Raw genomic sequence first — 23,042 nt, forward strand, 5'->3', positions numbered from 1 at the left:
ACTTCTGCTCCACAGGAGGCCCGGGCAGGGCTTCTGCGTTTTCTTGGTGAAAATTTTTCATCCAGTAAAATAAAAAATGGAAAAGCCCAGGCCTGTAAAGCATCCTATTTAAAAAAACACAGTTTCGAAATCTTTAGCTTTTCCTGTTTTTGTTGGATGTTTTCTGACATGTATGAAACCTAGCGAAGAAACTCTTTAAAAGAGACCCCGCGACCTTGTTCCAACTGAAGGCCTCTTTCTCCTACAAATAACTTCACATTCTAATCATTTGTAAGTAACAGGAGCTTGTAGTCATGTTAAGTATTAGAAAGTTAGCCCTACGAAGGGAGGGTTGTTTTTTAGAATTTTTGTGTGTTTTGTACATCGATATACCCCAAACAGCTAGGGCAGTTCCAAGCACTGTTATTTAAGTGTTATTTTTTAAGTAAGAGCTTAATCGTTGTTGAATATGTAGGGTTTTAAAATGTGCCTCAGTGGCATAAAAATTATTTTAAGCTAAAAACATTTTTGAACAAACAGAAGCCACAGGGGAAAAAAAAAACCACAGCCGCCATAAATGCCCTCTCTGGGAGGTTTTCAGACAGAAAGGAGACTAACCATTCTCTTAGACTGAGTAGTTACTTAAATGAACTTATCTGACACTGTCATGCCTTCTTGTTCTTGTGTAGCAGCTCTTTCTGCCCCCCCCCCCACCTTCCCCTTTTGAAATGGGTGTATAAAGCCCTGTCTTTAGCTGTTCAGACAGCCAGTTCATGTGAAGGCTCCCTAGACTAAATAAACTTTGTCTTTTCTCCTGTTAATCTGTCTATTGCCACTTAAATTCGCAGGCCCCCCTTACTGAACCTAAGTGGGTAGAGGGAAAGTTTTTTCTCCCAACAATATGAGTGTGTATGTTTGTAGCATGATTAGAAGGAGACATACCAAATTTTTAATGTGTCACCTCCAGTGAACGTGATTGGGGGTATTACAGAACTTTCAACTGTTTCTTTATGTAACTGAATGTATGAAAAACAATTAGTTTATGTTCTAAGAAAAAGATTTTTAAAACAAACTTCAAAAGCTTGTCTAAGCCTGGGATGATGCATCCATCCTGTATCATCTCCCGCAGGCATCTTGGCCATCCTCATCCCGCGCCTGGACCTGGTCCTCTCCCTGGTGGGCTCCATGAGCAGCAGCGCCCTGGCCCTCATCATCCCTCCCCTCTTGGAGATCACCACCTACTACTCGGAGGGCATGAGCCCTCTCACCATCATCAAGGACGTCCTCATCAGCATCCTGGGCTTTGTGGGCCTAGTGGTGGGGACCTACCAGGCCCTGGACAATCTGATCCAGCCAACAGACCATCTCACCATTTCCAACTCCACCATTTTCACTCAGTGAGAATGGTGCTGCTCCTTACCTGCCAGCATCTGACTTTTAATGACATGGATCTCTTTTATATGCATTATCTTTATTTTGCTACTTTCCCTTTTCTCTGGGCGAAGTCACGCTGAAACAAACAAGCATTCACCAGCTACGAGGTCTAGATGGTAATTTTTAAGTTTTTTTGTTTGTTCTGTTTCTTTCCATCTCTAGCTTTCCACTATGTTGAGAGCTCTCCCATGGAAGGCTCTTGATTCCGTCCAACTTTTTGGCAATTTACGCAGTGAATTTCATACCTTGAGTGGGGCTATGCAAGAAGAGGCCACCAGAGGGCACCCAAGTGGCAGCAGCTGGCGGAAAGAGGAGCAGGCAGCTAAGGCTGACCCCGATTTGGTAGAAGCAGCGTTTCCCCTTTTCCAGATCTGTTCAAAGAGCGAAGACTAGGAGTGGGGACACAACCTATAATCCAGAAAAATGTGCTCAGCTCCAGCGTCGAGTTGGATAGGGCCAAGAGGTCCATGTGTAAGCTGCAACTCTCAGACAGAAAGGAGCCATCATATTTAAGTCAAGAGCAATAAGCTTTCTAAACCAGTGGATAAAGTTTTGTCCCAGTTCAAAGATCCCGACACTGGATTAAGCATGTCCATGGAAGCCTGGAAGTAGATTTGCCAATGGCAGAGGAGAAGGCAGTAGACAATGACCTGATTCGGCATTATTTCCCTCTTAATTTTTGCAACAAGCTTTCTTGATTACCAACTGTGTGCCAAGCATAGTTCTTGTAGTAGATTCCAAAACTGGCCATAAATTCCTCTTGACAGTGTGACTTTGCAGCTCCTTGCATCAAGAGATGAAATCTATATCTCTACCCCTTGAGCCTGATCTTGGCCTTGTGACTTCCTTTGGTCAATGGGACATGAGTACCTGTGATGTAAGCAGAAGTTTGGTGATGGCTTGTACATCGAGACCTTCATCTCTTGCTGTATTAGAGAGCCAAGACCACCAGATAAAGAAGGCTGACTAGCCCACTGGAGGATGAGAGACCATGTGGAGCAGAAACGAACCATCCCAGTTGAACCCCGTCTCCCTGATCAATCAAACGGCCAACTTCCAGACACAGGAGTGAAGCCATCCTAGACTAGACCCAGCTCCAGTCAAGCTGATCCAGACCATGAGAGTTGCCAAGATGATCCACAAAACTGTGAGGTTTAATAAACGTTTGTGGTTTTAAGTCAAAAGGTGTGGGAGTTTTTATGCAGCAAAAGCTAACTGATACATCACTCTAAAGGAGATACACCAGTGAGTGAGAAAAGAATCCCTGCCCTCCAGAAGCTTGTCTACTGTCCACTGGGGAAGAATGACAGGTAATCAACTAAGTTGATGCCGTCATGGGTCCTTATAAGGGCAGGGGAACACTGACTGCTCTGGAGCCCTAAGGATGACTTTGCACAGGTGGTGCCATGGAGTCAGATTTTGCATAGAACTTGGATCTCTCAACACTGCATCTGGCCCTCCTTCCACTCAGTCCTGCTGCCCTGACATTCCAGTGTCTTTTCTCATGTCTGACCTTGGCTGGCAGCCGGTGAACCTGAGACACAGCTTCAACCTTCCTGGTGGTGTTTGCTCCCTCCCTGCCCCCTAAAATTGGGAAGATGCCCCTAGATAACTGAGTAGACATTATAGGCAGATCTGTAGTCCCAGGGGACTCTCTGGTTTGTGGGAGGGACCTGTGCTTGTTTCAGTCTCAGTTTTCAGAGAATATTTGAAAAAGCCCTTTCTGTTTATTTTCAACCATCGTCCTCCCTGTGCCGCCTAGGGAAGATGTGGGGAGTGTCTGCCCTGATTCCCAAATCCTGATCTGCTCCTTTTGTGTTTTGCTTTCTACCTACTAGACTTCTAGAAGGTCCTTCGTGAGCACAAACCCCTTTGAGGTGGGGAAAGGGCCGGCTGACCGAACCCAGATCCCTAGTCTGCAGAGGACCTGCTGGGAGATGGGACACCCATCACCTGTGCAGTGGTCCACAGCCTACCTGGTCCGCGGGGTGGCTCATCATTTCCACCCTGCACTTCTCTGTTTCATCGGCGGACCCAAAGGACTGCCACTGATTGGTTCAGAGCCACCGCAAAGCCGTCATCCTCTCTCTGAACTTGTCTCTCCCACCCTGCTCCATCATTACCCACCCATCCTTGCTAAGTTTAAGATTGCCTTCTCTGTCATCAAAGGATGGTCACACTCATTCTCCTTACTGTGTAAGATGATCAGGTTAATCTTATCATTTAGACCAATCTGGCTACAGTTAAATCTTGGAAAGAAAAAATAAATTTTGCAACATTAATGTAACCAATAAAAGCAAGCTGGGGAGACTCATTAGTAATTGTCAGCAATTCTAAAGAATCCCCGCTGCTAGAATTGTGTTTGAGTGGTGGGAATATTAAAATTTTTTAATTGCTTGGTACTGGTTTTTACAAACACGCACACTGCCTTCCCGCCATTTAACTTACTGATTCTTTAACTTTTGAAGTTTGCTCTTGAATCAAGGATCATTGAAAATCCCTCCTTCTTTCCCTAAGTGAGCACTGAGTGTTTTGCGTGGGATTCTCTCCTTCAATCCTTACAATGACCCTGTGAGGTATGTGCCGTCATTGTCCTCATTTTCAGATAGGGAAACAGGCGCAGAGATATTAAGTAACCTGCGGACGACAAATGTAGCGACAGATGGGTTCAGGACTCAAACATTTATGCACCAACACCCCTCACTGCTTTGTAGAGCCTAAGAGGGACCTGTGAATGGTGACAGTCAAAGTGAAAAATCAGAAAAATGTGTTCAGAAAGTTACACATTTTTAAAAATTAAAAACCCAGCAGCGTTTCTTTATGAATAAGAAGTCAGACATGAAGTGAAGAAGGGGTTTGTGGGCACTGCATGATGGATCAGGAGCAAAGCAGGGTTTCCTCGCCACCCTGCAGTCCTGCCTGATGCTATTGAAACTTCCAGGCATAAGGAGCAAAGAACGTCTCCCCTACTTTTTCTACAAAGGTGTTCTGGTGCTGATACCAAAATCTGACAAAGTACACACAAAAACCATGACCAAATAAATATAAATACAAGCTCCTATATATAAAAAATATACTAAAAAATAGCGAATAGAATCTGGCAGCATATGAAAAGAACAATACACCACGGAGCTTTCCCTATGAAACGCAAAATGATTCGACGTTAATAAATCCATCACCGTGGATAGCATCTGAGATCGGGCAAGAAACACCGGTCATTGATAGGTTCTGAAAAAAGCATCAGTAGAATCTCGCGATGCAATTTTTAACTTCCAAAGGAAACTCTTCATATTATAAACATGTAAGAAAGTTAACACGATCTGAGGAGGAGGGAGAAAGCAATCTCAGAGGCAGCACCATAGTTAACAGGGAAACACTAAAAGCAGTTTCAGCCAAGGGTGAAATCAGAAAAGGATGTTTGATGTCACTATGTTAACAACACAAAGAATAACATGAGGTATAAATTTTGGAAAGAAAGAAGGAATATTATTTGCGGTGCGATTACCTGGGAAGCTCAGGAGAATCCACGGCGTGCTTTTAGACACAGAAGGAGCCAGTGAGGTGGGCAGTAAGAAAATCTGCAAAATCGTATCTTTCCTACATGCTAATCATGATGAAAAAATAAAATGGGGAGGCAGAAAGAGAAAACAAAGCACAGCGATAGAAAACAAAAGCACCTAAGAACAAATTCTTTAAATGTGCTGTATGTACGTGAAGAAAATAAAAGTCGACTGAGAGGCAAAAATCCAGACTTGCATAAGTAGAGTCAGAACACGTGCTTTAGATGGGCAAACTATCTTGTAAGTCTGGTCATTTGGCCCAATTAAATCTGTCAGTCTAACTTAATCTCAATAAAATGCCCAACTAGATTTCCTGGGGTGGGGGAAGAATTTGGCAGATTCTTAAGTTCATCTAGAAGAATTAATGTAGGGGGGATAAAGGAAAATTATGAAAAAGGTAAGGAGAGTGGACCTTTCCTATTAGATATTAAATATATCATATAATTAAAAAAATTTGGCACTAGCATTAGAAAAGACTTATCAGTGGAAAAAGACAACACGAAAGCAGATCTAAGCATGCACAAGAATTTTATTATATGTTGACGGGAATCTTTCAAATAAAATGGGAAAAGGATAGATTACTCGATAAGTGATGCTGGGGAAACTAGTTAGCCATTAACGGATTAACAACAGCAGTAGTAACAATGCATTGGCTGCTTATCAGATGCCGAGAACTGTTCTAAATGCTGTACACATATTAACTCATTCAATCTTCCTAACACTCCTCTGACATTAGTGTTACTACTATACCCCTTTACAGATAAGGCACAGAAAGGTTAAGTGACTTGGCCAAACCACACAGCTAATAAGTGGCAGAGTCAGGATTCTATGAAACATTAAAAGTTAAATATTTAAAGGCAATAAATTAACAACCATTTAAAAATATGACATAACAAGAAATTATTTTATACCATTGAAGTAGTAAAGACCTTTTGGTATGAAACAAAAAACCAAAGTGAAAAAGATTAAGTAACTGAATCCAAACATATTTAAAATTTTGCATTAAAAAAGAACAGACGGGGGCTGGCCCCATGGCCTAGTAGTTAAGTTCAGCACACTCTGCTTCAGCAGCCCAGGTTCGGTTCCTAGGCGGAGACCTACACCACCAAACTTATTAAACTTCATAAAACTGGAATCATGCATTGTCTGTCTTTTTGTGACTGGCGTAGTTCACTTAGCATAACGTTCTGAAGGTTTATCCGTGTTGTAGCATGTGTCAGAATTTCTTCCCTTTTTAAGCCTGAATAATATTCCATTGTACATATATACCACATTTTGTGTATTCATTTATCTGTCAATGGACACTTGGATTGCTTCTACCTTTTGGCTATTGTGAATAACACTGCTGTGAATACGGGTGTGCAAATATCTCTTTGAAATGATAATACAACTCTTTCACTTAATATATGTTATACAGGGGCTGGCCCTGTGGCCTAGTGGTTAAGCTCAGCATACTCCACTTTGGCAGCCCAGGTTCGGTTCCCAGGCGTGGACATATACCACTTGTCAGCGGCCATGCTGTGGCAGCAGCCCACATACAAAATAAAGGGCGATTGGCACAGATGTTAGCTCAGGGCAAATTTCCCTCACCAAAAAACAACAGATAAAAACAGACAAAAGTAAATGAGTGAATAAATATTTGCAGACTATATGAAGACAAGGGGTAAATACCTAAATGCAAACACATACACCTTAATAATCCCCCCTTAAACAAAATAGAAAAATAGACAAAACCTCAAGCAGGCAATTCACAAGAGAACGAATGCAAATGTCCAAATTACAGAAGATGCTCATCTTCAATCATAACTAAAGAATTAGAAATTAAAGCAACAAGTCATTTTTACTTACCACATTACTAAATATTTTAAAGATTAATAAAAACTGGCACTGCCAGAATGTGGAGAAACTGACACTCAATTTTTTTGGTGGTTATGTATTTGGTACCAACTTTTCCAGAGGGCAATATGAATCAAAACTGAACACAAGAATATTCTTTGACCCAACAATTCTATTCTAAGACTTCATTGCAAGGCAACAATCAAATAAATGCTCAAAGCCATATTTATAAGGCTGCTCATCACAAGGTTGTCTATAAAACTGAAAAATTGGGCATGTCCTCTATATCCAATAGTAAGGGCTTACTAAATAAAAAAAGGCACAAGAAAAAATCTATGCAACGAAGCAACTGGAACTCTCAAAAATTGCTGATGGGAACACAAAATGGTACAGCCACTTTGGAAAACAGTTTGGTGGTTTCTTATAAACATAAAAATACACAAGTAATCCTACTCCTAAATCTTTACCAGAGAAATAAAAACATTTGGCTGCACAAAGTTCTGTACATGAGTGTTTATAGCACTTTTATTCATAATTACCCAAAACTGAAAATAATCCAAATGTCCATCAACAGATGAATGAATAAGCACATTATGGTACATCCATACAATGGAATACTACTCAGCCATAAAAAGGAACAAACTATGGATGCATCCAACAACATGGATGAAGCTTAAAAGCATTATGCTGAGTGATGCTGGACTTAAAAGCCTACATATTATATGATTGTATTTATGTAACATTCCGGAAGGGGCTAAATCATAGGGATGGAATACATCAACGGTTGCCAGGGGCTGGACGTTGGAGAAGGTTGACTACAAAGGGGCACAGGGAGCTTTTTGGAGTGATGGAAATGTTATGTAGATTGTATGTTAGTTACAAGACTGTACACATTTGTCAAAAATTGTTGAACTGTAAACTTCAAAAGGGTGAGTTTTTCTGGATGTAAATTACACCTCAATAAACCCCACTTTACAAATAAAACACTCACTAATCATTAAAAATTATTTCTTTTTAAGTTTTGTGAAGTGAATATATGTATAACATATTTTTATTTATTTATTTATTTTGCTGAAGAAGATTTGCCCTGAGCTAACATCTGTGCTAATCTTCCTCTATTTTGTACGTGGGATGCTGCCACAGCATGGCCTCCAGCAAGTGGTGTAGGTCCACACCCAGGAAGCAAACCTGGGCTGCCGAAGTGGCACACGCTGAGCTTAACCACTAGGCCACAGGGCCAGCCCCTGTATAACATATATTAAGTGAAAGAGTTGTATTATCATTTCAAAGAGATATTTGCACACCCGTATTCACAGCAGTGTTATTCACAATAACCAAAATGTGGACGCAATCCAAGTGTCCATTGACAGATAAATGAACACACAAAATGTGGTACATATGTACAATGGAATATTATTCAGGCTTAAAAAGGGAAGAAATTCTGACACATGCTACAACACGGATAAACCTTCAGGACATTATGCTAAGTGAACTACGCCAGTCACAAAAAGTCAGACAATGCATGATTGCAGTTTTATGAGGTACCGAGAGTGGTCAGATCCTTAAAAACATAAAGTAGAATGGGGGGTGCTGGGGGAGGGGAATGGGGAGTTTTTTACTGGGTTTGGAGGTTCTGGAGATTGGCTGTACGACAATGTGCGTGTATTTAACACGACTGAACCGCACATTTAAAAATGGTTACAACGGTAAATTTTATGTTATGTCTATTTTACCACAATATTTTAAAAAGCTGATTTACAGATTAAATTGGTGGTAGGAAGTGTGCCAGTGCTCACACGACGTCGTGGAAAAAGCGCACCAAAATGTGCCCAGCTCTTCTTTCTGGATGGTGGTGAGTGTCGCTTTCTTCTTTCTGCAGTTTTGAGTTTTGTTTTGCTTTGTTTTAAAACGAGCACAGCATTCATCAGAATCTATCACTGCCTTGCGTATTTACTTGTTTATTGCCATCCTCCTACTTCCTACTAGAGCGCAGATGCCTTGGGAAGGGGACCTTGGCTTGTCTTCATTGCTGAGTCCGCAGCTCCTCACGCAGTGTAGGCTTTCACTAGTAAGTCTTACAGCAGTGGATAAATGCAATGAGGGGAGGGAAATTATTTTCAACTTGAGAAAAAGTCCTCAGGGCGTCAGAGGAAGGAGAGATCTCACTTGATATTTAGAGGAAGGGAGAGGCTCCTGGAGTCAATTCTGTGTCGGGGCTAAGACTTGGCATGGGGAGCACTTTGGCCGCTCGGAATCTTTGTAAGTAGCTGTGCAGACCTTGCCAAATAAACATACAGTGGACACACAGTGTGCCCGGGCTGGCTCTGCAAAGTCCTCTTTAAGGCTAGACTTCGATGATGCCGATCCCATCCTTCCTCTCACTCACGCCAAGAACACTGGGGTCCTCCATGACCCCTCTCTTTCTTTTACATCCCACGTCAAGTCCATCAGCACGAGCCTTTGGCTTTACCTTTTAAAAATACCCAGAATTCAGTCACTTCTCACCACCTCCTTAGCTACCACCCTGGTCCACACCACTGTGGACTGTCACCTGGGTCATGGCAATAGCCTTCTGGATTCTTGCAAGAGCCTCCTAATTATCTCTCTGCGTTCATGCCCCCTTCCAGTCTGCTCCCAACAAAATGGCCAGAAAGCTCCTGTTAAAATGCAAGTCATGTCCCTTCTCTGCTCAGAACCCTCCATGATCCCCCACCTCTCTCAGAGTAAAACCAAAAGCATTTCAGTTGCCTACAAGTTCCTGCCCACCCCATTCCATCCCTCTTCCATTACTTCCACTTACATTCATTGTGTCTCTGGTGTGACCATGTAATTTATCACCCAAACCAGGAAACTTTTGATACTGAAAAGAGGCACTATTAATAATTATGCCAGGGTAATAAGCACAAACCAGCACAAAACAGTCCTGGGCAAACCAGACATAAGTCTACTCTACTCCTCTCCCTTTACTTTGTGCACTTGGAGCCAGCCACATGGCCTTATTACCATTCTCCAAATAGCCCAGGCACCTTCCTGCCTCAGGACCTTTGCACTTACTGTTCCCTCTGCTTTAAGTTTCTTACTCAAGACATACATGGGGCATGCTCCCTCATTTCGTTCAGCTTTTTATCCAAATGCCACTTCCTTAATGAGGCCTTCTCTGACCACCCAATCTAAAGTTGCAAGCCCCCACTCCCAAGCCAGCACTCCCCATTCCCCTTTACTGCATTAATTTTCTCTGTTGTACTTATTACCAACTAACATATACTTGACATATTGTCTCGTTTATTGTCAGGCTCCTCACTAGATTGTCAGTTCCATGAGGGCAGAGATTATAATAGGTTTTCCACCCTAATGTATTCCCAGCATGGAGAACAGTGCCTAGTATATATTAGGTGCTTAATAAGTATTTTTTGAATAAGTGATTTTTTTAAAAGTTTACTTACACTCCCTTCCAAATAGATGGCAGTCCACACACCCTTCCACCACAGAAATTCCAAGTAGGTGGCATTTGAACTGGGCTTTAAAAGCCCCTCTCCACCAGCATCCGGGGAAGGTGGTAGCCGGCTTACCCTCTGCTGGGCCACACCTGCCCCTGGGATCCCGGAGCGCCTTATTGGCCAGGCAGCCTCCATTGTGAGGTAGCTCTGGTTTCCTCCCTGACCAAGACAGATGAGCGCTGAGCCTGGCCCCACATCTGGGCACCAGACCTCCAGTCCAATGGTGCCTTCTTCCTCCCAGTCGCACTTGGCCCTCCAGCGCTAAGGGCTAAGCTGGGAGGGGCTGACAGCCCAGGCGAGTCCTGGCGTGTGGCCGAGCAATCTCAAGGGCACGGGGCATCTTCCTGAGATGAGACTCTCGTAAGTCCCCCAAAGCCAGGTGAGGCAGAGTGAACATCGGCTCCCCTGCCCCAGCGCTTCACGGAGTCACACGCTGTGGGCTTCAGCCAGGACCAACGACCCTCGGGAGTCAGCAGCCAGCCCCTCAGGCCTGTGGCCCTGGTTTCTCTGGAGAAAAACCCATGAGAGGCTGGGCTCAAGGCTGTGACAGGCCTTGACCTTGAGCCGCCGCCACCTACCATGTTGAAGACGTCATTGCTTGGAAGGGACTACAACAGTGAGCCCGACTCCTTGGATGATGGGTCCAAGTCCCCCTCAGAGAGTAGCAGCACCACCACTTCAGAGAATGTCCATCCTGCTGAGGAAGCCAACCGACTAACGTAAGTGGCTGCTCTGCCCTTCCAGGTCTGAGGTCAGGCGCTGCTGCCTTCCTAGTTTTCTCTTCTTAGTACATTTATCCCCACTGAACAGGAGACGCACAGACGCAGAATGAAACCTGCAGAATCTCAGAAGGCTGATCCGTGTGGCTCTGGGTATCACACCTGTTTCCCAGTTTTGCAAAGAACCCAGATGGAGTAGCCGTGGCCAACATGAGCTTCTCGATCCCAGGAACAATTTCTGTCTTAGGCTGGCTGCTCTTTCTTCCGCAGTTCCAGTCTGCTTTCCTCTCCGTCTGCATCTGCTGTTACTCATATTCTCTCTCTCTCCTACAAAGCCATCCAGGAAACAAAAGGTCACCTCCAATCCCCATATCCTTACTTTTCCTGCCATAAACTCAGACACATGGAACTTTTTCTTAGCACTTTATTGCCAGTCAGATTAGTATCTAGTAATCAGATCAGATAATAGCCATGGGCATAGTGAGACTGTAAATGACAATGCCCAGTGTTGATAAGGATGTAAGGAAATGCCCTCTCTCATTTCCTTTTGGGAACAATTAAACTGGGATCTTTCTAGACGGCAATGTTATCATGTAGTCAAATCCTAACACATATTTATGTAAAATATGCAAATACGCTTTCTTTGAAAGTACATACACACACACACACACACACAACTGACAGTAGTGGCAGCTTCTGGTAAAAGAATTGGGAGACTGAGAAGCAGACAGAAGAGAAATTTATACTCACTACATAAGGTTTTTGGTTCTTGTTTTTGTTTTACCTTTTGAGTTTCATTCTATTACTTAGAGATTTTTTTAAAGTATAATTAAATATAAATAAATATATCCTTGGATCAATAATACCACTTCTAGGAATTTTTCCTAATGAGATAATAACACAGGTATGTGTAATAATTTTCTTGAAACACTGGTTATAATACTGACAATTCAGAAACAGTAAGAGATTATTTAAATAAAGTATGGTACAGACATACAGTAGAATACAATACAGACATTACAAGTCATGAAAGAAATCTATGGATGTGGTAAAGTGTGCAGGACACATTGTTCATAAAGAGAATTAGTTTAGGATAGAGTATTAGAATGGTTCTCCTGGCGTAAAATTGTGTGCATTTAAAAGCGAATAGGGATGCCCAGAGGAATGTTAATCAAAACGTTAAAAGTGGTTATTTTTAACTGGTGGAATTTCAGTATTTCCTTCTATAATGGCAGTGTATTGTTTTTCAAGGGAAAAATATAAAGCTAAATTTTTTTAAAGTCCCCAGAGAGCTCCCAACATGCCTCTTACTCTCCAAGCTCTGATCTATGATGCTGTTAGCTAAGACGCAACAGTTTCTCCAAAGCCTTGTGTCACCTTTCACAAGAGATCTGATTCAAGAGGGGCAAGAAGCTGCCGTAGGAAAGAAGTGAGGGATGGAGGGCAGGAAGGGGAAAGAAAGAGCAATTTCTTTTGGAGAAATTACTACCAGAGAAGTGACAAAAAAGGAAAATTAGATCTTTTTTTTTTTTTTGCCTTCACATATTTTCCAATTGCAGTTTTCAAGAAATAAAAGTTACCTCATGGGAGTGAAGGGAATGACGGGTGCCCACAACCTTAGGTGAATAGACTGAACTAACAGAGATGCGGGAAGTCACGGAGGTCCTAAGGGCCACCCTGTTCTCTGGACCCAATCCTCTCCCTGGTCAGCATTGAAATGTAGAAGCCTGACACAGCCCTGACTCCCTAGCCGATGGAACAAAGACCTGGAGACATGAGCACCGTCTCTGTGGGAGACCGTGTGTGACTTTGATGGGTTTATTTCTGCTTTCCCGGCCGCCCCCTGACAGTTCAAACACTGCACAAGGGGTCCCTCCAATGGCCTCCTGGAGGTATCCTGTCATTCCAGAAAGAGGGGGCACCTCTGTCTGCTTAAACCAGCCCTTGCTGGCTTTTCTTCTCTCAGCTCAGCTTCCTCTTCAAGGAGACTCTTTCTAACAGGTTAAAACTAAAACAAAGGTGGTAGTGGTGGTGATATTGAACCTGAAGTGAGTTCACTCACCTGTTGCACAGCAAGCCAATCTCTGACACCGGGTGTAGTGGAAGAGAGTGGGAAGTTTATTATTGCACAGTGCAAAGCAAGGAGACAGGGCAGCTAACACTGAAATCCCAAACTCCCCAAAAAGCTAAAAGGAAGGGTTTTTATTTGGGGTTTTAGGTAGGGGAGGGGGAGCATATGGCCTTGCTTGTCGGAGCTTTCCCACCAGCCTGTCTTTGGCCTTGAGACACTTGCAGAGAGGAGGAAGCCTGTGACCTTGCTGATCAGCAGCTTTCCCACCAGTCTGTATCTCTTTGTGGGGAGGAGATAATCCAGGTGCTTGTCCTTGATGGTGTCTGTCTCCATGGAGGATAGTGGATTCTGGAGCCAGGAAGCCAGAGAGTAAGCAGGGAATGAGTGTTTTGGTTTTAACCCCATATATGTTGGGTTTAATGTGGGGAAACTGATATCAGGGTCAGCATCAACTCCCCCCTATTTTATGTCCATCCCTCAACCTTGACAGTTTTGGGGCAGTGACTGATCTAGCTACTTCCTGCTGAAATGGGGCATAGGTTGTTCCATCTCATTGAACCAGTCTTTTAATAAGGCAGTGATGCAGTTGGGCTCCCGAAGTTAGGCCTGTATCATGTAAGTAAGTAAACAGGTATTTAATAAGAAGTTTTTCTAGAGAAACAAAAGAAGAAAAGAAGGTTAATGGTTGGAGCAAATTGTAAACTAGTTCTTGAGCCCAGCGGGCAGACAATCAAGATTCCTGGAAGTCAGGGTCGAAGCATCTTTCCCAGTTTGAAATGTCTCTAATGGTGCCATCGGGCACTCAGGTAGCTTTCTGAGAGGCTCACCCAGCAGCAGACATGAATCTCTCTTAAGTTTATATTAGGTCCTTCAGCTTCAGTTTGCAAGGCTTCAGGAAAAAGGGCAGATTCAGATTTTAATTATTTTGAATGAAAATAATGGAAAAAATGGAAAACGTTAGTTTAGAGGTTTTTAGCCAGATATTTCAGGAGACTAGAAGAATCCAGGATCCAGTCTGGTTAACAAATGTAACAAAAATCTTAAAGACCATTGAAAGAACCAAAATCCAATATTCACAAATGTGTATTATAGCTTCCATTGAAACGTAATTTTTTTCTCTCTAAAATCACCTTCAATTTCACTAGACATAGCCAAATTAAGATGAACTGGCTTGCAAAATAAGTCTAGTTTTAATAAATTTGGCATAATTATTTACATAAGTACAGCAAGAATAGTCATTGATCATACAGGCTTCTTTAAATTCGCTTTGCTGGAACCTTATAAGGAATTTCAGGTTGAACTTTAAAGGCCTCTCGAAGCCAGGAAAGCCAAGTAAAGGATCTGTCAGTAGATTCTGCCAGCTGTACCTACAGATTTGGGTAAATTCCTCTCTTGACGAGGTCCCCAAAATATTGAGGTTCCTTGTATCTGCCAGAGGGAGCAACATTCTTTGCTCAACCTTACCAGGTTACTGAACCCATAAGCACAGTAACAGGCCAATATTTCCAAGTGGGTTTATTCCAGAATGTCAAGCTTCATTCCTCAAAAGCTGTCTTATCATATCTAAGTCTATGTTTCTCTCAAGTATGACATTCCAGTCAAAGCATTGGCATTATAACCAGAGTTTTCAATTGTGTCCTGTTATAAGAAGAACAGATTCTTATTGACCTTATGCAAACAACCATATTGCTGCGAGAATAAGAATACTCACTCATCAGGAGTTTTTTACATTTTGGAGGGCTGAGATAGGGAGAAAAAGACAAATGCTTCAATTTTGTTTACAAATTGCTATAAATCATAGTTCCTTAAGAGAATAAAGAAAAAGCTTTTCTTAAAACTGAAAAAAAAAACCCCAAACATCAAAAATCAGCAAGATCTTAATCAAAAAGCTATAACAATTATAATCATCCTCATCAGTTTATTCTGTCCTGTGTGATTGGTTCTTGATCTTAATCTTCTGTCAGCAGTTTTATGAGGTCATGAGCTTTTCTGTTAGAGTCCTGTAATTTCTACCCAGTTTAGTTTTTTCAGTCTGAACATTTATTAGAACCTGCACTCTAGAGGAAGCACCAGAATCCTTTTCATGAATTTTTCTGAAGATGAAACACATTTGCAAAAACATCAAACAACTGTCTCTAAATAACAAAACATCTAAAAGTGGCAATTTACAAAGACTTTCAACCATCTCTGTGATGGACAACATTTTCAGATAATAACCAGAATCATGGCTGACAATCAGAACAGATCAGAATTTTAGATAATTTTTAAAATACTTATATCAGTAACACTCATTCACACAATACCATTTAAGAAAATTTATCGTTACTTATTTGCCAATGCTTCCCATGTAATTTAACATACCAAACAAGCCTAATTCGTTTAGCATTTTTTCTTATAAGAAGACAGCAAATTTCTCTGAGAAGTTTCAGTGGCCCTCTGAAAATCCCCCAGAGAAACTTTCACTCTTCTTCCAGGTCCAAAGAAAGCTTTTTTATTTATTTGAATATTTTTGTGTGGGGGGGGTGAGCTTGTCAAAAATATTAATATCTTTAAGCCACTTGTGCAGATAGGAAACAAAGCTCACTGCGAAACCATGTTCAGGTATCCATTCAAAGTGACCACAGAAACAGTCAAGGGGAAAAAGAGTTACAATAGTCAAAAAAAACCTTTCCATAGTCTTTTTATCAAGAGCAGATTAAAAGTTTAAGAAAATTATCCTTTCAAGAAAGAGGAAACCAAGTTTTAATTTGGTACCAGTTTACTCTTGACATAGAAATTTATTTACTTAATTGGGTTTACTTTAATCTTAGCCAACTTGACCATACATAAAACTCTCTAAAGCTTTACTGTTACAAGCCTTTCGTTACTTTTTTTTACATTCAGAATTTGTCCCAGTGCTTTAGGACAAATTTATCTTTCTTAACTCAAGAAACAAAAATATTTCCATTCTTTATACCTTTTTACTGAAAACACATATTTTACTTTCCTTGTATACAGACCTTTTAGACATGTTTTCTCATTGAAAATTTCTCAGCATACATAAAACGTTTATCAATAAACCTAAGAACTATTTAGTTTCTTTCATATAAGCAACCAAAGGGAGACATATATGCATAGTAGTTAATCTTTAATATTTTATCTTACGTGGAAATGACCTAGATACTCAATAAACTTTTATTATTTAACTTAACTTAGTAAAGCTATAGAGTTTAAGTTTCCAAAAAGATTTTGGAAGCTGTTTTTTAAGCATGCAGACTATAACACATAATTATTGTACTTAAAACTGTTACCCAGTTTTAACAATTATGTTTAAATTACTCTTGAAAAATTCATGTGACGTTAAAGCAGTTAATCATCATTTCAAGTTGTTTTAAGTACATACACCATAATACATATAAGTATCTTTAAAAAGTTTTACCAAAAACTTTTATCCTTTTTACATTTATTTAGTTTACCTGTCTTTATCAATTATATTTAGATCATCTACAAAAATCTCAGGAGAACTTGAACAAAATTAGCTATTATACTGAGTTATTAGTTTTGCTGATAAATTTTGTAACACAGATCACATGAGTTCACTTGACCGGTAAACCCAGGCTGCATGACTGCATCACATCTAGGGCTGACAACTCTGAGGACATGTCTATTTTAAATTAAATGAGCAAACTTAAATAGGATTTTATTTATCAAAGATCATTTTACATCATGTTAAATAACTGTCTCTTAGAAGTTTTGCATATTAGTTAAAGACTGAATTTCATTATGAGAGATTTTCAATCCTCTCTTTTCTGAAGCAGAGGTCTCCAGAATGGCCCTACAATTCCAAATTATCTCAAAAGTTTAATTATTTTTACTTCTTTAATTTTAGATCAGGAATTTTGGGGGCAGCGAAGTGAAGCTCAGCTTTCTGGAAAGCTCAGCGAGAGAGTAGACAAGAGCAGCAGATTGGGCTTTGGCTGCTGGCATGTTTAATTATTCAATTATTTTCTCTTAAAGAGGCAGTAAAGTATTTCTGATTTTATTTAGAAGCCTCAAAGGATTAAAACAGGCTTCCCATAGTTGCAGCTGGCTTTTCCAATTGCATACATCAGTTTGGGTGAACTGAAATTGGCCCATTTAAGTATACCAATTTTTATAAAATTTTATCTTAGTTTTACTAACTCTTATACTTTTAATTAGAACTTACATCAGAATTCCATTAACAAGTTTTGATATTGCAACATTGTACAGGGGAAGCGTTCCCAGTTAGACTTAGCATTTATTCGCAAAGCAAATATCCAGGCAAAGCTGACATAGCCTCTTCATATAATATTAGCTTAAAGACTTTAATTTTTATAGTTTTATTAACCTTAGTAGCCTAACTGTTGCCCCAATTAATTGCTGGTCAGGTTTTTCACTCTGATTTCTGCCTCCTGACCTTTTAAATTTTTTCAAACTGGGGTGAACAGAACAGGTTTGTCTGATGTCCTTTAATGTTGTGGAGCGTATGGGGGGTCCCTTTAGCCCATCCAACCTTAGGCAGTGTTTTATTAAAACCTTTGTTTTAACATTATGTCTGTTCCACTTATCCCATTTTTCTTTTTAATAACTAGCTAAAGATTTTTATCCCATTGGGATGAGTCCTGTGACTCTTTCTGATTTCTCTTTTTTAACTTAATGTTTTCATTAGCATCTGTAAGACTACGAGGAGCTGAGACCCCAAGTTTGATTAAGTTCTTAAGACTAGTCATTATAGTTTCCTTTTAATTGGGTCTTTTCGGAGGTACCAATAAAACAGCTATTTATCATAAGAGCTCTCTAAAAAGCTTCCCAACTTAAGGATCCATTGTTTGGCCATTTTTTTTTTCTCTCTGGCGTCTAAAGAATATTGTGGCCACATGATGTTACAAAAGAAAACCATCCCTCTTCAGACATTGGCTTATAGCTATAGGTCGGCCATCAGCCAAAGTTTTTCCCAAGGGGCTCTTAGGTGGAATAGATGTGGCACCTCCCATGTTAACACTTTTAAAAGGAAAGACAAACAGACAAACAACAACAAATACCAAACAAGCGTACTTTCCCAAAAACACTCAGCCACAAATGTAATCCAAAACAAAGACCAAAACCAAAAATCAAAGTGCATCCAGTCCCAGCTTAGTCCGTGTCCTGCACTTGGGAGGTGCCCAACAAATGATCTGCTACGCAGATATTCCCAAGTGAGCAAGGACAAGGGACCTCGGTTGTGCACACCCAGGGGACTTACCAAAATCTGGCCCGGGCGTCGTGACTTCAAAACAAGCAGAGCCCAGAGGGCTGCCAGGTACCCATTGTTTCCAGCCAGTCCTGTTGGAAAAGGTTAACACAAAGATGAAAACAAAGACTACCAGCTACTTACAAGAGACGTCTTCCTAAGTCCTAAACCTAGTTTCTTCCACCACCAAAGCAAAAGCACCATGGGCCACTGACATCTGGTTAGCAGCCAGTCGCTTGGGGCTGTCCCTGAGACAAGGGGCTCAGGTAGCTGTGGGACAGCTTCCAAGAGAGGCCTTTAGCCAGAGGCCGGTGTGCCACAGGTGAGATGTCCACTTGGGACATTGTCCCATCTGGGTCTCCAAATTGATATCGAACCTGAAGTGAGTTCGCTCACCCGTTGTACAGCAAGCCAATCTCTGACACGGGGTGTAGTGGAAGAGAGTGGGAAGTTTATTATTGCACAGTGCAAAGCAAGGAGACAGGGCAGCTAACGCTGAAATCCCAAACTCCCCAAAAAGCTAAAAGGAAGGGTTTTTATTTGGGGTTTTAGGTAGGGGAGGGGGAGCACATGGCCTTGCTTGTCGGAGCTTTCCCACCAGCCTGTCTTTGGCCTTGAGACTACTTGCAGAGAGGAGGGAGCCTGTGACCTTGCTGGTCAGCAGCTTTCCCACCAGCCTGGATCTCTTTTCAGGGAGGAGATAATGAATCTAGGTGCTTATCTTTGGCTGTGTCTGTTTCCATGGAGGATAGTGGATTCTGGAGCCAGGAAGCCAGGCAGTAAGCAGGGAAAGAGTGTTTTGGTTTAAACCCCATATATGCTGGGTTTAATGTGGGGAAATTGATATCAGGGCTGGTATCAACGGTGGTTATGATGATGATAGTGGTGATGATCATGATGGTGGTGATGGTGATGAGGATGATGGTGGTGATGATGATGATAGTGGTGATGATCATGATGGTGGTGATGGTGATGAGGGTGATGGTGATGGTGATGGTGATGGTGATGATCATGATGGTGGTGATGGTTATGATGATGATGGTGGTGATGACGATGATAGTGGTGATGATCATGATGGTGGTGATGGTGATGAGGATGATGGTGAGGATGATGATGGTGATGGTGATGATCATGGTGGTGATGGTGATGAGGATGATGGTGAGGATGATGATGGTGATGGTGATGATCATGATGGTGGTGATGGTGATGATGGTGATGGTGATGATCATGGTGGTGATGGTGATGAGGATGATGGTGAGGATGATGATGGTGATGGTGATGATCATGATGGTGGTGATGGTGATGAGGGTGATGGTGATGGTGAGGATGATGATGGTGATGGTGATGATGATGGTGGTGATGGTGATGAGGATGATGGTGAGGATGATGATGGTGATGGTGATGATGATGGTGGTGATGGTGATGAGGGTGATGGTGATGGTGAGGATGATGATGGTGATGGTGATGATGATGGTGGTGATGGTGATGAGGATGATGGTGAGGATGATGATGGTGATGGTGATGGTGATGATCATGATGGTGGTGATAGTGATGAGGGTGATGGTGAGGATGATGATGGTGATGGTGATGATCATGGTGGTGGTGGTGATGGTGATGAGGATGATGGTGAGGATGATGATGGTGATGGTGATGGTGATGATCATGATGGTGGTGATAGTGATGAGGGTGATGGTGATGGTGAGGATGATGATGCCTCACATCTGCAGAGCACTTCATGATTCCAAGATTCCTCATGTCATTACCTCTGTTGATTCTTACCACATCCGTGGGAGGCAGGCAGGGCAAGAATTATTCCCTCTCTTGTTTAGGCAGAAGAAGAAACAGAAGATGTAAGCAGCTAAGGGGCTTCTCAAAGTCACGACTAAACAAGTTGGTTAATGGCAGAGCTAGACTGCAGCCTCTGGTGCTCCTGCCTCTGGGTTAGTGCTCTTGCACGCAGCTTTTCATTTCACTTCCTTTTTGGTTCTCTTCTCATGATCCCCTTCCCACTCCCCCATCTCCCTGGTGGACTGACGGTGGACAGGAGCTGCCAGCACAGGGATGGAGAACATTTAGAACCCTTGCACCTAGCACTCTGCCAGGCACATCGAAAGCACTCTGTATGTACAGTAGCCATTGTTAACAAGTTTTATCCAAGGCATAGCATGGAATAAGTTCAGAATAAAGAGTGATTGAGTAAATGGGTGAGGGGTCAACTAGAACCGGTAAATACACCATATGTGGTAAGAGACTGTTTTTTCTAGTGAGTGAATTAATAAATGACCTGGCCCCGATACAGACTCTGTAAATTGAGGCAGTTGTTTTTAATTTTTTCATTGTCTACCTAAATGTCAGGCATGTGGTACGTCTCAATAAATACTGAGTGAATAAATCATGAATGAGATCATTTAATGAATTAATGAATAAACTGGTAAGGGAGTTATCCAGAATGGTAGCAATTTGTGTTAACTTTCTGTTTCAGAGCTTAGTGTGTGTGAAACATCTGTTGAGTCACCTGAACCAGTTCCAGCTCTGGACCAGACGTTCCAGCACAGATCCTGGGAACGGAGAGTTAAACCGGAGTCCACTTGGTCTGGTTTTGTTCTCTTCCCAACAGAGGGTGCTGGAGATGCTGGAAGGAGCCTGAACACAGGGTCGCCTTTCCCGTCCACTAACGTACCCTCTTGTCTCCCTCCTCTGTCCCGACAGGATGATGCAAACCTTGATCCATTTATTGAAATGCAACATCGGCACAGGCCTCCTGGGGCTTCCCCTGGCCATCAAAAATGCCGGCTTACTGGTAAGATGGGAACTAGGTTTCCGCATTTGGGGTAAGGGGTCATGGCTCCCTAAGGCCTTCGCAGTGTTTATCAATGGACAGTTTGGGGGTACCCTCTGCAATAGAAATGACATACCACTCTGTATAAGTTTAAGGTATACCATATAATGACTTGACAATCATGTATTGTGAAATGATTACCACAATAAGTTTAGTTAACATCCATTTCCTCATATGGTTACAAAATATATTTTTCTTCCTCGTGATGAGAACTTTCAGGATCTACTCTCTTTGCAACTTTCAAATATACCATACAGCAGTGTCAGTTATAGTCAGCATGTTGTACATTGCATCCCCAGTACCTATAACTCGCATAACTGAGAGTTCCTATCTTTTGACGACCTTCATCCAATCCCCCCACCCCACCATTCTTCTTAAAGACCCCCCATACTCACATACCGATACAGAATCTACTTAGCTACAGTCCTCCCCACCCCCTGGGATTATATCCAGCCTATTTCATTCCGTTACATCAGCAGCCTGGTTGGTCCTTGCAGGCATTCGAGTGTGTGTGGCTCCTATTTCAAACCATCTGATTGATTGTGAGAAAGTGGCTTGGAAGATGAGGATGACGAAGGCTTCACCAGTCCCCTGACACTCCCAGTGCCATCCCACCTCAATCTCTTTCGTACGCTGCTCCCTTCTCCCTTGCTTCTGTCTTTTGAAATCTGCCTCCTCAGTAAATCTTTACTGCTCTCTATTAAAATTAATGCCACCCTCACCTGGTGTTTTTCTAGAACTTCTATCTAGCTCATCTGGAATTCTCTAGCACTTACAAAGATGAGGTTACTAATTTTTTAAGCCTCGCTTACCTGAGAGCTCTGAGGGCAGGAACTCTGATTTTTCTGTACACCTCCCCACAATGCCTGCTGTAGAGACCAGCACACAGGAAGTCCCAGTTCATGTCTATTGAATTCAATTGGTGCCAGACAGGAGATTTCCATTTAGTTAATGCTACTTTCTCCTTCTCTCCAGGCCTCGTAAGTGGCCCCCATCTCCAAAGACATATCGAGACCCTGGCTTCTTCTGAAATGACTTCCAATCTGTAGCAGTTCCAACCCAAAGATGAGACTCTCCCCTTTGGAATCCTGAGGGTTCTAGAACTTCTGAAGACTATTATTACCACAGAGCCTTCAGTCAAAGTGTCTTTGCCACTGTGGTATTTACTGCTTAAGATAGCTCTTTTAGCCTTGGGTTTTTGCTTCCTAAGAATCTTTAGATGATTTCTTTACCCTCCATCTCCCACCAGAACTTCTGACCATGATTCATCTGAGACATAAATACTGAGCACCTACCTGTGCGTTCTTAGGCCCCGGGAATATAAAAGTAAACAAGACAAAAAGTGTCTGCTCCATCGAGGCCACATTCTAGTGGAATCTAGCAATGCTCTTGATCTCTCATTTATTTCTTGTGATAGATAATGTTATCTCAGGTCACATCTATAAAGGCACAAAGGAGGTGAGGGGGTCCCTCTTTAGGCCTTTCTGATCACATCTGGGAGATTATGATAAATAATGAGCTCTGTTTTTTATCTCATCGCATATACCAAAAAAATGGAAACTATGTGAGGAGAAGATATGTTCTTTAGCTTGACTGTAGTAATCATTTCATTATGTATACGTATATCAATCATCCTGGGTACACCTTAAACATATATAATTTTTATTTAAAAAAATAAAAGAGAAATTGACAAGTTAGACATACTAGAGCAGTGATTCTCAACTGGGGACAATTTCACACACACACCCCGAAGTCATTTACAATGTCTAGCGACATTCTTGGTTGTCACAACTCAGCAGGGGAGGGAGGGCCATTGACATCTGGTGAGTAGAGGGCACAGATGCTGCTAAACAGCCTACAATGCACATGACAGATCC

At 41.8% G+C, this 23,042-nt stretch overlaps 2 protein-coding genes and 1 long non-coding RNA gene across 5 annotated transcripts in view; 2 read left to right on the forward strand and 1 right to left on the reverse strand.

Annotated features, from left to right (window-relative positions):
• Positions 1 to 2,597, forward strand: part of SLC36A2 (solute carrier family 36 member 2) — a 24,544-nt gene extending 21,947 nt beyond the window's left edge. Inside the window, exon 10 of the mRNA XM_005599277.4 lies at positions 1,109 to 2,597. Within this exon, the coding sequence (XP_005599334.1) occupies positions 1,109 to 1,380 (272 nt within the window). The 3' untranslated portion in view covers positions 1,381 to 2,597. The remainder of the gene's footprint in view (positions 1 to 1,108) is intronic.
• On the reverse strand, positions 1,400 to 22,255 carry LOC138917449 (uncharacterized). 2 transcript variants are annotated; one of them, XR_011425488.1, is made up of 4 exons: positions 10,253 to 10,403; positions 8,569 to 9,279; positions 3,862 to 4,050; positions 1,400 to 2,283 (listed from the first exon to the last, which is right to left on the reverse strand). It is a non-coding gene; the product is annotated as an uncharacterized lncRNA (long non-coding RNA). The 2 variants fall into 2 exon arrangements; XR_011425487.1 differs by lacking the exons at positions 1,400 to 2,283; positions 3,862 to 4,050 and adding exons at positions 18,339 to 18,418; positions 21,978 to 22,255 and having other exon boundaries at positions 8,503 to 9,279; positions 10,253 to 11,352.
• Positions 10,445 to 23,042, forward strand: part of SLC36A3 (solute carrier family 36 member 3) — a 35,971-nt gene continuing 23,373 nt past the window's right edge. Inside the window, exons 1-2 of one of the 2 annotated variants that reach the window (XM_023617386.2) lie at positions 10,445 to 11,025; positions 21,036 to 21,126. In XM_023617386.2, coding sequence (XP_023473154.1) covers positions 10,886 to 11,025; positions 21,036 to 21,126 — 231 coding nt within the window. In that variant the 5' untranslated portion in view covers positions 10,445 to 10,885. The remainder of the gene's footprint in view (positions 11,026 to 21,035; positions 21,127 to 23,042) is intronic. The other variant, XM_001501339.5, reaches the window with a different exon arrangement.

This window comes from Equus caballus, chromosome 14 (genome assembly GCF_041296265.1).
Source record: "Equus caballus isolate H_3958 breed thoroughbred chromosome 14, TB-T2T, whole genome shotgun sequence".
Taxonomy (NCBI): Eukaryota; Metazoa; Chordata; class Mammalia; order Perissodactyla; family Equidae; genus Equus; species Equus caballus.